This window comes from Periplaneta americana, chromosome 13 (assembly GCF_040183065.1).
Source record: "Periplaneta americana isolate PAMFEO1 chromosome 13, P.americana_PAMFEO1_priV1, whole genome shotgun sequence".
Classification (NCBI taxonomy): domain Eukaryota; kingdom Metazoa; phylum Arthropoda; class Insecta; order Blattodea; family Blattidae; genus Periplaneta; species Periplaneta americana.
In genome coordinates, this window is record NC_091129.1 from 130,218,961 (window position 1) to 130,238,056 (window position 19,096).

At 35.5% G+C, this 19,096-nt stretch overlaps 1 protein-coding gene across 2 annotated transcripts in view; it reads right to left on the bottom strand.

Moving 5' to 3' along the window:
- LOC138712442 (calcitonin gene-related peptide type 1 receptor-like) overlaps positions 1-19,096 on the bottom strand; it is a 241,196-nt gene that overhangs the window by 79,350 nt on the left and 142,750 nt on the right. Inside the window, exon 1 of one of the 2 annotated variants that reach the window (XM_069844262.1) lies at positions 12,270-12,426. The exons of the other annotated variant lie outside the window; for it this stretch is intronic. Within the exon in view, the coding sequence (XP_069700363.1) occupies positions 12,270-12,326 (57 nt within the window). The 5' untranslated portion in view covers positions 12,327-12,426. Of the gene's footprint in view, positions 1-12,269; positions 12,427-19,096 lie in introns of those variants that run through there. 2 annotated transcript variants of the gene reach the window in all.

The following is a 19,096-nucleotide window of genomic DNA, read 5'->3' on the forward strand; positions in this document are numbered from 1 at the left end:
TTTCTTGCATTTTTTAATATTCCTCATAAACACAATCAGAAATCTCCTGAATTCTCTTCTGGATATCTGGTCAAGAAAGCGCAATTTTTCAAAATTAATTAATAACTTTCATTGGACAAATTATTTCAGCCACCTTATTCATTACGCTTTTAAAAAACTCTTCTTCCTTGGAAGGCTTAAGAGAACGAGCTATTCCGTTCACCACTAGATAGCTGGCTTCCTTACATTTATTTATGTCATCTTTCTCTTCATGACGATGATTTATGGCTGATTTCAGTTCTTGGAGTTTAATAGCTCGTTTCATTACTACACTAGCACGTAATATTTAATCACTTTCTCTATATTATTATTATTATTATTATTATTATTATTATTATTATTATTACTACTACTACTACTACTACTACTACTACTACTATTACTACTACTTCTGCTACTGGTAATGCTGTCAGTATTGTTATTAATATTATCATTATTATTATTATTATTATTTAATCAATAACTAGTAAATAACTGATAATAGTCATCAAAAGATTTAAAAAAATTAGAATGGAGATATAGCGTAGCCTAGTAATCATTTTATCCTTCAAGGGAAGATGTAGGCCTATATATTCAGGCACGTATAGTAGAATTATGGTAACACTTGCTGAATAATAATCATAATAATAATAATAATAATACCTGTTACGCCTGTGTATTCAGCGTAATGCCCTGTAATGTCGCTTCTATATACTATTACTAATTGAACCGTTGAGCAAACCAACATATTACATTTTCTCCGACAGAACAGCGAATATTCCTCTTCCCATTCTGTACGAAACCTTCTGTTCCTGCTAGAGACGAGGGTTTGTAGAGCGACATGGTACCGACACTGCTTAACTTCAGTACATGAGCGACAGAGAGAGCAATGTACAGGAAACTCCCCTTACCAGTATGAATGTCTTTGATTACAAGATGTAATCACGATACCCAGTTTGGTCACTGCTGGTCTAGTACATACAGCCACGAAGCTTGAGTTGTTGAGGGTACTAGGAACAATAGACTGTGCCGGTACTATTTCGCATTGTCTGTAATGAGGTGATATTAGCGATCCTAGTGGTTAGCAACTATCTATGAATGCATATTTACTACGTATTGAGCTTTGTGACTGTATATACTAGGCCGTGGTAGTACACTGATATAGTTTTTCCGTCCCTTTCTACTCCGCGAACATTACCGACATGAAAACATTAACATTTTGGTGAACAGTAGGGATGGTAGATTTTCACACTAACGATAAAGGGGAAATGTGCCCAAATGCTAACAAAATAAATAATTTTATGTTTAAAAGTACAGGGACATCATTTTATTTTTACTTGCATTTTTATTGTACCTGCATTTCTGAATGTACTTCACTCTCACCCCTTCACTAATGTCCTTGCTCCCGTCAGACACACAAACTTACGGCCGCTGTTGCATTCGAAGTCTTCAAGCAGTGAAGTAAACACTGCAGTGTATAGTGTGTTTCATAAATATGATTGCGTTTTCTATAGAAGAAAGAATCTATATTAATAATATCGTACTAAAAAATTATATTGAAGAAACGATAAATTCAATTTCAGAGAATATGCTTCAAAATGTTTTTAATAATATACGTACTGAATTGAAGCCTGCATTGTAATGAACGGCAACCATTTTCAGCAACTTGTTTAAAAATTCAGATTAGCTTTTTTTGAATTGAGGTGGCTAGAAGCAAAGGAATGCTAGTGACATTTGTAATAACATGAGTTAAGTGTATCCAGTGTAAGCAAAAGTATCTAAAATTTTAGTGGCAAAGGGATATTTTAATCGCATCACACAGTAAAATTTAAATAAAAAATTTCACCGATTTTACGAAAGCTTAAATATTTAAACCCCATTTTCTCAAAAGTAACTTAAGTGCACTTACAGCCCTTTACTTATGACCCCCTCAATTTAAATGCACTCTCTATATTGTATGATAACATCAATAATTAATATGCTAAATAAAGTAGACATTACATAACGAACATAGCCGCCTGAAAAGTTGAGTTTTTGAAAAGAAAATGTTACTACTCTACTGTATTTTGATAAATTCCGTAAAAGTGATGATTAAACTGAAAATCGTAATATCGTATTTCCCTACAACATAAATGGACAAACTACTTTTCTCTCCTCCTATACCTAGTAAAATGATTTGTTTACATATTGCACTAGTAACATCAAACTCCTGTAATGGAAGGGGGCAACAGTGTTTCCGAGTATAGCCAGGTGAATGTTAAAAATGTTGGTAAAAATAAAGTGATGTCCCGGTATGTTAAGTATAGAATTAATATAGTTCTGTAATCCGCCATAAAATGTGACGTTGAATACAAAATGCAAAATGTATGCGGTTCTGCGAAATAAGAGCAAAATTGTATTTTATGAGATATTTTCGTGTTTTTTGTAAAAAAAATAATAAGTAATTTTTATTTTATTTTATTATTTTTTTTTTACATTGGGGAATTTAATTGAAGTGAATTTATTATGGCAGGCAGAGTAACTATCTCATGCACCCAGGTTTTAAAATTGCTACCTGTGCACTTCATTAGAACCAGGTACCCAGCTTCGAAGCAGCCCTGTGAACTTACAGTATATAATTAATTTATCTGAAAGTCCCTGCCATAATATATTATTATTATTATTATTATTATTATTATTATTATTATTATTATTATTATATAGGTTCTTAAATTTCTGTCAAATAGTTCGGTAAATCTACCATCTCTAGCTATCAGTAAAATCGTAATACAGTTATACGTTTGTGGAAAAAACAGCGAACGATATGTCTAAACGAAGTTATGTCCAACTTCCAGTTCGACGTATCCTACATGTACAGGTTTGGGCAGATAAAACCGGCCCCATCTCATGTCATATGATTTGGAAAATAAATTATGTAGGGTATTGATTTCTTTTCTTTTTTTTTTTTTCTTGAAAATGTAATTATGTTGACTATACTGTATGTCAGACGTTCTAAACACATGTAAAGAGTTGTTTTTTAAATACGCGTGGCTTATTCAATACCAGAGCGAATATTCATTGTGGAGGCGTACGTACAGACCAGCTCTATTAAGGAAACACAACAATTATTCAGAGACAAATATCCGCTTCGCTCAGTACCAGCGAAAAGCAGCATTCAAGATTTGGTGCGAAAATGGCGTACGACTGGATCCATAAAAAAATGTAACAAGGAACAGAACTCCTTCTGTCCGGACTCCTCAGCTTACGGCGCGAGTTAATGAATTTATGACTAGGAGTCCTCGAAAGTCTACCACGAGATTGGCTCATCAGGTTCATGTGAGTAGGAGAACTTGCGCACGTGTGTTGAAGTGTTTGAAATTCAAATTCAAGAGGAGAATAATTACTGCTTCTTTCAACAAGATGGGGCAACATGTCACACATCTGAGAGGTCACTTGCCCGTATTCATCAGATGTTCACTGAAAAAGGACTGTGAGCAAAAACTTATGGTCACCGCGGTCACCAGATTTGTCAACATGTGATTTTTATTTATGGGGGTACTTGAAGGGGAAAGTGTACGAACAGAATCCCCATACCATTGATGATCTCAAGGATAATATCAGGAATTGCATCCGCAGTATCACCCAAGAGAAATTGACACGTGTTTTCATGAACCTGTTAAAACGTCTAGATGCAGATGGAGGGCACTTCCAACATTTATTATGAAGATAAATGCATTTTATTTTCATTCCATTTGAAGTTTGTTTCAAATCTATCAATGTCATAACACGGGCCGGTTTTATCTGCCCAACCCTGTAGTTCCGCCTATGGGCCTTTTAAGTTTGTGCATAGTAACGTGAATCAATGTTTCACGATATTTTCGCAAGATAGAAGTTGCATTCTCGCCAACTGGTGGTGAAACAAGAATACAGACTGACGCAGCCTTATGAAGAATCCATGTTTAACAGATTAGATAACGCTTATCAACAGAATAACTATTTGATCAGCCGTTTGGCTTTCTAGCAAAAACATAATCTTCCATGCTTTCATGAGATTGATGAAACATAATTCCTTAGTTTTCAAAGAGAACATTGAACGCCAAATAGTGGAAGATAAATAAATGTACAGCCGCCGGTGTAGCTCTGTTGGCTCTTTCCTGCCGATCCGGAGTTGCGCTCGGGTTTGATTCCTGCTTGGGCTGATTATCTGGTTGGATTTTTCCGAGGTTTTCCCCAACCGTAAGGACAATGTCAGGTAATCTATGGCGAGAATACATCTTCTAACTTACGAAAATATCGTGAAACATTGATTCATGTTACCATGCACAAAGTTTTTGATACGTACTTATAATTTTAAGAAAACTACTGTCTTGGTAATCAATATATTTTTAAGCACGTCATGGACACCTCTGAGTTACCATGATGAAGTATTACAAATGAGGAGCATAGTATCAAAGTTAAACAACTCCATTTTTTGCGATTTCGAGATATCGATTGTTTCTCATAGAATTTTGTATGTTGAATTCGATTCTGGAACTGTTTAGCTTCAAAAACGGACAGAACAGAGCGAAAATAGCACTTAATTGTGCGCTTTAGAATCAAAATGTAGACAACTCCACTGTGACTTGGTTTCAAAGTAGGACAATTCCTTCAGTAGCCGATGAGAAGCCCACATTCGTACCACCTTTTCCCATCACGCATCGAGAATCCATCATGGCTGATTATTTACATAATCGGTTTGTGGAAGAATAAGTACTGTTTTACGTAAATTTGCTTTGAAACAGAATTAGAAGAGACTTAGATTCAAAAGTAGACAATTTCACTTTAAATATGGTTTCGTTTGGTTTCAAAAACAGACAACTCCATTTTAAATATGGCTTTATTTGGTTTCAAAAACAGACAACTCCATGACTTAGTTTCAGAGATGGACGACTCCACTTTTTAAACTTAAACTGCGATCTGAATATTAATTTCAATCACATTTTGAGTCTGAAAAAATATTTCTATAACCCTTGAGAATGTTTAAAATTAATGTACAGTTATCCTTAAAAAGAATGAGACGATTCTTGGTCGTCGGAAGTTAAAGTTCTACAGCGCGGTTCACTCGATATCGACGTAACGATAAGTACCATAAAAATAGAACAAGAATTGTTACAAGGACCACAAGGACAAGGACCAGAATAAGGATCACGAAGAAGACAGCCATTTAAGGCCACGATTTCACAACTTAGCTCGGGTAACAAAATATCATTGCTTCTCTGTACCGAATGGCAAATGCCTGCTATCGGATCTACATTCTGGACTGCTGCTGTCACTGTCTTGTCTCAGTAGCTTATATAGTAGCGTGTCGGTTCCTCCGTATAACCGACACATCTCGTGTTCGATCCCAGGTGAAACTTTTTTTTATTGAGATGTAATTAATTTGTTCAGAGTTCCTCTACTATCTAATTTGTTGAAAAATATGGAATAATTTATGTCCAATTTTTGGGTCTTACAAGTGGGCTGAACCTCGTCAAAAAAAATAAATCTTATTTGGAAGTTAAAAGTATTCTTCCTCAAACAAAAATCATAAAAAACTAAAAGAGGCCTGGTAACTTAAAATCTTGTCCACATACCGTCAGCTTCTATTACAGCTCTAAGTCGATTCGGCATGAATGTCACGAGATTGTGGAATAAGTTCTGATCCCCGGCGAGATCTTCCCAGGTGTCAACAACTTGATCCCACAATTCGTCTCGATTTCGAGGGCGTCGTGGGCATATGTGACTATCCTTCTCTTTTTCAATTCCGCCCATAAATTTTCATGACTTTCAAATCAGGTGACTTCGGAGGCCAATTAATGATTTCGATCTCGGGTCTCCTTTGAAACCATCTTTGAATGCTTGCGGCATAGTGCACGGGATGGTTACCCTGCTGGAACAGCAATGTTCCTTCGGAAAAACGTTCTCGGACGGAAGGAAGGAAAATATTTTCCAGAATGTGCTCGTAAGTTCCCGCATTAAACCGGCCATCGATGCGTTCTATAACGCCAGGTCCACCCCCAACACGATATGCTAAAGTGCCCCGATCTTTCACGTCGGTGCACATAGCGCTGATCATGTCGTAGACCATCCTCACGATAGACACGGACAGGACCTTCGTAGTCACTCGAGATGGTTGTTTCTTCGGAGAAAATTACATTTCTCCAATCGAAATCCACTCGATTGGTAGCGAAGGCAAGATGGTTGACAGCTTGTGCTTCCCCCAATATTTCCATTTGCGCAGTCCTCCGGCTCCTAATACCGCGGTTCCTCAACCTGCTGATCACAGTCTGTGAAGAGCCGGGAAGTTAGATGCTGCTCTTATTTCGTTAGCAGTCCGAAAGGGGTCCAGTCGAACTGTCTCGAATAAGAGAGCATCCTCTTCCAATGAAGAAATCCGCGGACGCCCAGGAATAGGGCGATTTTTGACCTCCTCTGAATTTTGATAACGATGAACCCCCTCGCGGCTGTACTTCCAGGAACACCGACCAAACGGCCAGCAGATCTAGCCCCATATCCAGCCTCAACTAGAGCTATAAATCGCTGTCTCATGTCACGTCGGTTCGCCATTAAGATGAGAAATGAGGAATGACGATAATACTTTAGTGTAGACATGACTATTTAACGTGATATAGAATTATTGAAATAAGGGGCATCTTGCACAGTAAGAGTTCATAAATCAACCCTAAATTAAATATTTAAATAACAGGATATAACAGGAAGTTCAATTGTTGCGAAACTAATCAAATTAAATCTAATTACATTAAGTAAACAAATCCCAAGTTATGACACCACATTGCTACAGCTAAATTGTAGGTTATTAACATAAGCCTTGAATAGGTCCGTGCTTATGCGTTGGACGACAAAACCAAACATCGAAAGTTCGAATCTTGCCGAGGAATATAACTTCTTGCTTTTTATAATGTAAATCAGACTTCTAACTACATTTATATTTCTTACATTTATTAATATTTATAGCCAACATTGAATTTGTAAAGAAAAGACTTTAGAAATCTCATATGGAATTTGTGATCTGTAGTGACATAAACATAGATTATCTTTCGGAACTTTTCCGTAAAAGTAAATTAAATTCACTCCTTGAAACTGGAAACCTTAGTCGTAGAGTCATTTTCCCACCTGCATACAAGCTGAAGTATCACAGCCATTGATAAAAGTTTTGTACACAGAATTAGACTGACAGAATCTATTCGACAGAACCTATAATCAATGGCTTGTCTGAACATGATAAACAAATCCTAAGTGTTTCCAATGTCACTGAACAATTTCAAAATATTAATTTAAAAACTAAAAAAGGGTCGTAAATGCTGTAGCCTATCTAGTGATTATTTATATTTATGTCTACGAAATGAATCTTGGGAAAACGTATATGATACTGATACTACTGATATTAAGAGTAAATGTATAGTATTTTTCACTTAATTCCAGAATCACTTCAGTGGATGTTCTCCACTCAATGTTGTAAAAAAATTCAAAAGTAAAAACATGTAGATAACGCAGGGACTTAAAAATCTCATGTATTAAAAAGAAGAATCTATATGTAATGAGTTGCAATGTAATGATCCTCATGTTCTTAAATACTACAAGAAGTACAGTGTAATTTATAAAAAAATTATTAAAGAGGGAAATAGAACACATTTGAATAGAAAAGTACAAAATTCAGATAATGCAATTAAAGCTATTCGTAATATTATTAAAGTTAAACTTGTAGATATCCTAAGAAAGAAAATATTTTTTCATTAAAACCAGTGATTATAAAGTAGAGGATCCCAAATCTATTGCAAATTCTTTTAACGTCTTATAGTATATAGTAAAGAAATATTATTGACAAATTAAACATTCAATATTTTGCGAAAGATACTGCAATTGGTAACTTAACAGATGCATTTAATAATTAGTATTCATATATGTAATTAGTCAATAACTGCAAAAGTGCTTTTTCGTTCAATCATAACATGAATAAAATTGAATTCACATTAAATTAAAGACTATTGCAAACACGTAGATAAAATAGTTAAAATCAACTGAAGGGGTGAGAATGAAATAATCCAAAGCCACACTTTTAACAAAAATTGTTTTTGTGCGAGTGCATTTCTTACACATATGGGAAAGCTACTAATAAAATATTGTAATAATTACTCAACAAATGACATAGCGTAAGGACTCTAAACCTTTATAAAAGTGTGTCTGTGTGGCTTAGGAATATTTTTTAATTTCATTTTAATTGTTAGTTTTTAATATATATGCATTTACATTGTATGTGTGTGTATAAATGCATTCATTAGATTAACGTTTATAATATTATAACTTGTAATTTTGTATTGTCTGTGATCATTAACACTTAATCTGAGGACTTTTTAAAACTCTATTTCAACGTTACTTAGCTATTTCAAAGTTATTTAGACAAAAACAAAATAGTTGTGTAGACGAGGAATCGAACTCGCACTCTTCTACACAACACGCAGAAGTCTTAGCGTCTGAGCTATTGAAACGACACGAAAGCTTTCCTTTCTGTGCGGAGTGTCAATCTAGTCATGAAGTTCCATTGTCGATTTAACTACACGATTTATGTATATATTTATCTTCTATTTACGCAATATTATCATATTTTTTGCAGTTTTTGAAGTGAATTTCGGAACGATGCTAGTAACAAACCAAATAGCCTGAGTTTAAGTAACTCAATATTCGTTACCTTGTGTATCAGTGCTCTGGTCTTTGATCATGCGCAGTGTCTTACATCTGAGACTTAGGAATATTCAATCGTCTCATCCTTTTCTAGGGAAACTGTACGTATACCGGTGACATTGGTTTTCAAGGACCTAGTGTTTCACCTCTCCTGTAAAAAAAAAAAAAAAAAAAAAAAAAAAAAAAAAAAAAAAATCTAGTCGTCCAACTTTGATACTAAGCTCCTCGAATACGAAATAGTGTGATATACGACCTGAGCAGTGGCGTGTGGTGATAAATAATCCTGGTGGTGCACAAATATTTATTATGATTATGATTATCATATTATTATTATTATTATTATTTCTATTATTATTATTTCTATTATTATTATTATTATTATTATTATTATTATTATTATTATTATAGGTACTAACTACTACATAACTATTAACATATGTTACGTAGGTATAGATTTACATAATTTTGTTAGTCAAGAAATTGCAGTTAATCAATTTCCTATGTAGGTCCAATAATAGCAAAGTAAAGTGTTCAATTTCTATTGCAGCACAGCGTAAATAATATTGTTTTCGCTATATTGCGTTTTATAACACAGTTCACACGTTCACAAGCATTCGATACGTCTGTCGTCTCATCAGCCTTAACTGCTAAAAAGTCAGCAGCTTTCTTTATTTCTTTGAAATCTCGTCATGGCATACATCAAAATGACTTGAAGGACTTCGTTCTGTATAGTGTTTGACGTGATCTTAAACACTGTTCTTCTTTCCAAATGTGCGTCTAATTCAGAACTGAAATTGATGAGGCCAAGAAAAATACTAGCGTTTAAAGATGAGTTTCCGTCTTCGTGACCTCTTAAAGCCAACTAAAAGCTCCACAAAACCGCACGCACATATCTGTTCTTGGTAACTATATCATTGTGAAGTGCAACAATCCAATTGAATCCAATTGTGTCTAGCCTATATGTTTGTTTGACCCAACACTGCTAATTTAACATTATTGTTGATGTGTGCAACTGAAGAATTGTGTTTTTTAATTCTTTCACTCACGTGCTTCAAATCAATCATATCTGCAGAACGATAATCAAAATTATATAGTTACTACGCACAATCCTAAATTCAAACAGAAAAATAAATAAAATTCATAAAACGTACTTATTTTTGTCAATAAATGTTCGCCGTCGAACAATAGGCAAGGAAAACAAAATACAGCGTCTTTTATATTGCAGCTGCATATTGCATTTTCTAAGTCCAAATGTTGAATCTTCTTGTCACTTCTCTATTAGTGTTCTTCGTCACTTATAATTTTAATTCATGTGTAGGTCTACCCATCTTCTTTATTTTGATCTTTTCATGTAAAGGTCTTATAGAAAATTACACATTTAAAAGATATTGCACACTATTCATTGTAGCATTTATGATGGAATGAGCTTGAGAACACATCTGAAAGTGCTCCTAAACCCTCCCATGCACACTGTACTGCCTCCCTACCATGCTCCAAAGCCTGCCAGTGAAACAGTACTACTGCGCATGCTCGAATGGAACAGTGTGCCGCAAGTGTCGAGCGGTAAACGTAAGTCCCAGACGTCAACAAGAACAGTACACAGTCATGCAGTGTTATTTTTACGTAGTATTATAACAAAGAATTACGTCGCTCACACAGTCTACTGCAGCTTATTGATATAAATTTTAAAATGTTGTTATTTGAAGAGGTGGTGCACTGCTCCTGTGCTCCTTAAGAGAAATCGCCACTGGACCTGAGACGTGTTGTATTCTAGCGGAAGCCTTCCAGATTACTACGCATTGATACTCCCTTTCGCGGGAATGAGTTAGTTGCAGTTAGAAGCTGAACTGTTGAAACGTTTATCATTATTGCCTTTTCGAGGAAAGTGAAAATTTTGGGGGTAATTTCTTTTCTTGAACATACATTTGTTATACTTCAATGTTATAAATATTAATGATGTATATTCTTAAAGAGAAATTATCTACGTTTATAGCAATGTACAGTACGATTATTTAGTCCTGACAGTCACCGGCAATGTGCGCCTGGGTCAGGCGAGTCCATTAAGTTACGCCAAGGGATGTTCAGGTTAGTCTGTTGCAAGGGATCGGATGTCTCGCATGCGGTATAGCGTTGTGTTTCCAGTACAGTTGAGCTGTACTGCATTCCTTTAGTGACCGCTCGCCCTTATCTCTACTCCGGAACTCTCCCCACTACTACTATTACTTCCCCTCTTTCGCGTCGCTGAGCTGTCAGGGCTATATAATCGGGCTGTACTGTATGTTTAATTGATTTCGTTTTTAAATAATGATATGTTTTGAGGTTATGACTTACAACATCAGTGTGTCATAAATATGAAATAGGCTACTAGTATTATTAGTATTCCATCTTTATACCCTGGTTTTCAGTTTCGTTACTAGTGTTGGCGCATGTAGGAGGAAGGAAAACCTCACCTTGCAACAAACTTATAAAACAGTGGAATGAAAAGACAATGCAAGAAGCCATAAAAACAAGTTCGAGAAAAGACGTGAGAGACAATTCATCTGGATTCAGTATTACGGTTGGGAAAACACCTTCTAAAGAAGATGCTGAATGCTTGTTCTGTGCTTTTCTTAGTAGAGGTCATTTTGACTTTGCAATTTTGTTAATCTTGTAACTACACTATCTACCAAAAAGTAATTGGGCACTGTTTTTGCCCCTTTAGAACCTCGTAGTACCACCTCTTGTTGGTTGACAGCAGCCACCCTGTCAGGCATGCTCTCCACTAGTTTGTGTAGGATATCCACTGGAATGCGTCGTCATTCCTCTTGCAACATGGCTCTCAGTTGGACAATGGAAGTTGGCCCCATGTTTCGGTGGCTACTATGCAGTGATATGCAGACAATAATGTTCACCGGTTGGACTGGCCTGCACAGAGTCCTGATCTCAATCCCATTGAGCACCTTTGGGACGAAATGGACCGGCGATGGAGGTCTCGGGAGATGCGGCCAACTTCCATTGTCCAACTGAGTGCCATCATACAAGAGGAATGGCGACGCATTCCAGTGGATATCCTACACAAACTAGTGGAGAGCATGCCTGACAGGATGGCTGCTGTTATAACAAAAAGAGGTGGTACCACGAGGTTCTAAAGGGGCAAAAACAGCGCGCAATTACTTTTTGGTAGATAGTGTAGTAGTCCATATTTGTACCTCTATTTTTATGAAGGAAATATGTTAAATTTTCGGGAAATTATTAGTCTATTTTTTTAACATTTTACAACATCTTACGAACTTCAAAGTCCGGTGTACCATTCACAGAGACCTTCAGTAACACAAAGAACGATACTTTACGTTCAATACTCAAAACATGTACAGTAGGTACAAAACTAAATTGTATTCCATATTTGTAACACTTCTCTACGTGTTACTGAAGTCTGCAGAACCAGAGAAATCGTACTGCAAACGGGTTGCCTATTTTTTTTAGCGCAAAGAGGTAAACATTCTTGTAAATTACCGCAAATGTGTTTCCCCGGTTGTCGTTAGATACCCTAGGAAGCAAACTGTGAAGGTACTTACATATAGAAAGAGATATTGGATGGCAACCACGAAAACACACGAGTACGTCACTTTCATTCCCACACGATCACGACTGTTAGCGCGGCATTCACGAACCTCACGAACTAAACTGAACAAAATCTATTGCAATCTTATCGCTCTTCTTAATCTGGGTGATTTCATTATTATTTCCAAGTGGCTTATATCAATTGACCAAGATGCAAGAGGAACGGGTGTGTTTGGTCGACGATGAGCTGATAACGTTCAACTATCGCTTCACGTATGCGTAGAGTCTCCATGACATTTGCGTCATTACAACAGTCATTCAAAACAAATATAGAGTACAATGTAACTGATGCTGCTGCTGATGATGATGATGATGAGTAGGGCTAGGATTTTGATGACCTATAAATCATGGAAAAATGTCCTAAAACAATGCATTTATGAACTAAAAATCTTAAAAAAAATGCCCTTAAAAATGCCCTAAAAATTGATCTTACATAATTGACTTAGTAAGAATATTAATATATAGGCCCAATTGTATAAAACTCCCTGACTAAAGATCAATTTTGATCGAAGATCGAAAAGTAAACCGAGTTCAGACACTTCTTCTATTGTATAAAACTTTTCTGCGATTAAATTACCTTGGTTCAAATGCAATCTAAGTTCACGTGAAAAGGATTTGGCAACATCGCATAAACAGGTGAAATACGTGATGCGCGGACCATGTTATACAGGTTTGTTCAGTGTTGCCAATCTAGCGATTTTAACTCTTTTTCAACAACAACAATTTCTTTTAACTTTTATATTGTTTAAATAGGGATTTAGTGACCTTTTTAGCACCCCATAGTGATAAAATTTAATCTTTCTTTGTTGATAATGAGAAATCTAGTGACTTTACAACTACTTTTTGGCGACTTTCCGTATTACACTCTGTTGGAGACACTGGTTTTTTTTTTCAATGTAAATAATGGCGGACAATAAGAAGAGGTTGACTGTTCTCCAAGTTGTTATGTTATGGTGTTTGATACTGCTAAACATAATAAAGCTTTATAAAACAACAATTTTCGTTTAGTAATACAGTTAATTGAACATTTATGAATGTACCTATCATATCCATTAATAATTAATGGTTGTTATAAACATAATATAATTATAGGTTATGTTATTTGATACTGCTGAACACGATAGAGCCTTATAAAATATAAGAATGTTTGTGTATTAAGGCAGGAAATTGAAAGAAATATATATATATATATATATATATATATAAATGTACCTAACATATCTATTAATATTAATAATAATGGATATTTTATTTGCACAATCTGTCACTCGTATATTTCAAACAGAAACGAAATAACTGAACTTGGATCATCTAACTTAACCGGAGAAATTTCTTCAGTCAAAGTTGACTTTAGTTTGAGACAAATTAATCTCAGATTAGACTTTATACAACACAAAATTCCAAGTTCAGCTGAAACAAGGATCAATTTAACCTCTGATCTAAGATTAAATGGTTTATACACTCGGGCCTTAGACTAGTAATTAAATTAAATTCTAGTACCAACATTCAAGTTTATTTAATTTCACATAATTTTTCTAAGTAGTACACATTTAATTAATTTTCACCTGATATATTTCCAGGTAGTCCACCACAAGGCCACTCTTATCCGGAACTAGCAGGTATAGATGACCCAATATTGAAGGGGTGGTTGGACTGATCCATTATGTGGGGGGTGTACTACGTTAAAATGACGATATTTGTGTAGAAAAACTATTAAAATAATATACAAAATAATGGGTATTAATTGAAAAAAATATGTAGAGAAAATATCAAAGGAAATAAATAATATTTTACATTAATAATGGGGATTTATGGTTAAAATTAAATGAAAATACACCAAAAATGACCGAATAAAATAAAAAATGCTTTTATGAGTTGTAATAGGTAAAAAATGCAAAAAATGCCCTAACAAATACGTTTTAAAACACTCAGCTTATCACATAACATATGAATACTAAAGCGGCTATGTTTCTGGCTTACTAGAAAAAAGATGCAATTTCAACAAAATCCTAGCCCTAATGATGAGTCTACTGTAATTCCATTTCATTTCTTTAAGATAAAGAAATTTCATATTTTTGGTCAATGTTTATCACCTAACAACAGTCAACTGTTTCCTGTTACTTTCAAGATATAGTCATTTTCTACTTAACGATATTTTATTTTTCCTTTGATATTTTCTAGTTTAGGCAAGACACTTGTAACAGAATTTCAGACTACAAACGGATATTCAAGTTTCGATGTCACTAATGCAGGCTGAGCATCGGGAGCTAATCCAAACTCTAAACGGGACGCTTAATATTCATTCGTCATGGCATCAACGCTGCGCGGTATTCGGCGGGGAAGAAAGGGGTTAAAGAGTAGTCATATGGTTCCCCATGAGAGAGTAGAATTCGCTCTTGGTGCCCAGCCCTGCACTAATGTAAAGTTCAATTGCGAAGCTCTTAAGAGGCTTTTGAGGTTTCCTTACTTACAAATGGCTTTTAAGGAACCCGGAGGTTCATTGCCGCCCTCACATAATCCCGTCATCGGTCCGTATCCTGAGCGAGATTAATTCAATCCCTACCATTATAACCCACCTCCCTCAAATCCATTTTAATATTATCCTCCAATCTACGTCTCGGTCTCCCCAAAGATCTTTTTCCCTCCGGCCTCCCAACTAACACTCTGTATGCATTTATGATTTCACCCATACGTGCTACATGACCTGCCCATCTCAAAAGTCTGGATTAAATGTTCGTAATGATGTCAGGTGAAGAATACAATGCATGCAGTTCTGCGTTGTTTAATTTTCTCCATTCTCTTGTAACTTCATCCCTCTTAGCGCAAAATATTTTCCTAAGCACCTTATTCTCAGACACCCTTAACCTCTGTTCCTCTCTGAAAGTGAGAATCCAACCTGTAATATAATTGTTTTTAAAATTCTAACTTTCAGCTTTTTTAGAGCAGACTGATTATAACAGGCATTTATCTTATTTATTCTGCGTTTAATTCCCTCCCGAGTGTCATTTATATTTGTTACTGTTGCTCCAAGATGTGTGAATTTCTCCACCTCTTCAAAGAATAAATCTCCATTTTTCATATTTCCATTTCATACAATATTCTGATCACGAGACACAATGATATACTTCGTCTTTTCGGGATTTACTTCCAAACCTATTTCTTTACTTGCTTCAAGTAGATATGTTTATACCAATGTATACCAATTTCTATTTTAATTTCTTGTAGTCTTGTTTATATTATTTTATAAATATATCCAGTGCTGAGTTTATTATAACTATCGTACAGGCTTGTTCATTAATATAAACTACCCAGATTATATATTTTTTTATATTTAAGAGATGGCATCTAGAGGATATTATAAGAATCCGGCAGATGCATTTTGCTATATTTGTGGCCAGTTCACTGTGGGGGTGAGTAATGTTAATTGGAAGCCACTAGTGGACCCCCAGAAGTTGCTAATGCCGCCATTACATATCAAATTGGAACTTATAAAAACATTCGTTAAAACTCTTAATAAGGAATCGACAGCTTTCTAGTACCTTACCAGTTTGTTCCCTCAGCTATCTGAAGCAAAGATCAGAGCCGGTATCTTCGTCGGACCACAGATTAAGAACATTGTGGAATTACCAAAAATTCTCTCTAGGAAGGAGAAAGCAGCTTGGAATAGGGATATCCTGAACTAGCACCAACAGATAGCGCACGTGTACTTTGAGGGATGCGCTTTGCGTGTGCATTTGTTTTCCGTTATATAAACATTGACAGTCTTACTAATAAACCGTGTATAGTTTTTATACGAGACTTATGCAGAGTTGAGACAGAAAACGTTACTAATAAACCGTGAATAAGCTATGGACGTATAAACAGGCTGTAACTATACAATGGGAATTGCTTTGCAGTAGTTATATACACGAAACCCCTTGTTTAAGCGTTGTATATAGGGAAAAAATGGCCGCCCCTTTAACAGCTGTTCGTATCGACTGTCATTTTATGATGATGTTTACCTTGTAACCACAGAACAACAAACCAAAGATCATAGAATTATTAGAATAATATTGCTGTAGCTTGTACTCTTTGACCAAAATGTAGTGTGGTAATCGATTAGAGCCAGTTGTACTATCGATATTTAACACGCCACACTAGAGCGCTCTACCGGATCCAGTAGAGAACCTCAGATATTCTATTACCTTTCGTAACGAAGTAATGACGAAACTATGACGTAGCTGTGTAACAGTTATACTGTTATACACGACGTATGTAGTGATTATTAGTAAGGAATTTACACACGACTTATAAACGAGCTACTCATTGTATAAGTATAAGACAGTTAAACGTTTTTATATAGAGTTTTTATTAGTAAGACCGTGAGAATTTAAGTAGTACATTAATACATTAAATACTCTTAAAAGCAACTCGAAATGCCAAATTTTTGCTGTGTTCCTATATGTAAAAACCAGGGGAAGCCTTTTGTCTTCATCCAGGTCCCGAAATATTCTGAATATATGCTTTAAACCTTTAAAAAATTTAACCAATTAAATTGTGCATCGAACGTGATAGCTATTATACAAAAAAACTACTTCAAGTAAGGAATTGCTGGCTAGCTTCATTTTGGAAGAGGGGAAAGAAAAATTAATAAAAACATATGCAACCTCGACAGCAAGATATGTTAGCTTGGCTTAGATTATATTCAGTACTACTAGGAGTCTCCGAAATTTACACCAGCATTTTACGCCTGCAGTAAACTCTCGATTAGCTGAAATGTTTATTATCCAGGCCAGGACGATCCAAAGTGAAATCCATTTCGTGAATAATGTTTTAATGTGCTGTAAACTAAATATTAAAACCATGTTTTTACTTCAAATTTTCAAAATCATCCTATATAATATTCAAAACTACATGCCTTAACCTGCAAAACACATGAATAATCGTGATACTACTACTATTATCATATTATATCATCTTATCAAATATTGCATTTGATCTTTCTGCAACTAGAGAAGAAAATACGAGGAATTCAATGTCGGGAGTCCCTTCCCTATATAAAAAACTCACTGGTAGCTGCATATTCTGTTTTTAGCGTACGGTACTTACAATACTAATGATTAAAGAGGTAATATTCACCTTCGACAAGGTTCCTATTTTTTTTTTATTTTTTTTTATTCCTGCACCTCGTTCTCAAAGTTCTCGTTTAGGTTAATAAATATTCAATTTACTCGTATTTATATTCTACATACTGCTGATTTCCCCATGCACCACTTAAGAGGAATCGCTCAGTATTATACAAGTTTACGCTATTATTTATTGTAAATTAAATTAAATTATGAGGTAAGAAAATACTGAATTATATTAAATTATACTAGATTATACAAAATAATTACAAATATAATTTTGACACGCACAGAAAACCAAGAAGCGGGAGAACGTAATCAGCTGTAGCATATGAAATAATATAGCCGTACAACATGTTGTGCCGCATGGAACGCTGCTACCATCTAACGGTAAAACTTCGCATAAGATATCCCTATAGTTTTGTTACAATGGTTCGGGGTTTCCTGAGCATTCGGTTGAGACTCTGGTAAACAAGTACTGCATAATGGACTGCAGGATGTCCCTCAAAGTCCATATCCTGAGGCTCACCTTGGTCAATTCAAGGAGAATATGGGAGCATATTCGTAGGCACCAGGATACTGTACAACAGTGGCGGCTGATTGACTGAGGCAAGTGAGGCCTGGCCTCAGTCACTTGGCTTAACAGAAATCAAATTTTGTGTTTTTATATAATGTATTAGTTATTTGAATGACGCATATATCGCTGTAGAAACATTTTAAAACTTTGTGATGTATATAGACCTGTTTTGCAGTAAAATTTACTCCTGATGCTAGAATCGCTCGTGCCGGGTCTGGTTGTGATGTATATAGACCTGTTTTGCAGTAAAATTTGTTCCTGAGGCCAGAATCTTTCGTGCCGGGTCTGTCTTCTGAATTTCCTGTATTTTCGCGGGGTTTGAGCTTGCGCTTAAAACGTTGTAGCCGAGGCACAATTCGTCTGGCCTCGTGGCCTGGTCAGGTTTCACTCCTCACATCAATGGGCCGGCCTCAAGGGTAGAGTGGGGTGGGGTGGGGTGGTGACTTGTCTTCCTAAATAGGTCATAAATAACACAAATTCCAGCTCTTTGGCAGGCAGAGACCCACTCTATTCCCTCCCCTTGTTTATGACTTAAGCGAGGGTGTTGTACTATTGTAGTTCGTAGTACAGTAGTGAATCTGGGCCAATGTTGTTATGTGTTTCGGGAAAATATAAACAGAAACAAATGCGAGAAATAATGCTGGTGTTGTTAATTCATTGTTAGAGTGTCCTTTTTCGAGAAGAAATAATATTGAAAGAAAGGAAGTTTTAAATAAAGAGAGAGTCTACCGAGATACCTACGACATCGCTGACAATTTTTCTGACAGATAATCTTAAAACGCGAGTTTCTATTGCATCCTAGTATGGGCAACATAAATGGTTAAGTGGTAATGTGGTGTAAAATAAACTTCTCTGTTGGCCTTGTTCGTTGCTGTCAAGGGAAAAAAAATAAAAAGAACAGAAAGGAGGGGATTTTCAACACATAATGTGAGTTGCTTCATCACACTGAAACAATCACTGAAACTCACAGCATAACAGCTTATTTGGTGAGTGACATTATTTTTAATCAATAGTAGGTTAATAATAATAGACTAATAATACTACTACTACTACTACTACTACTACTACTACCACTAATAATAATAATAATAATACAGTA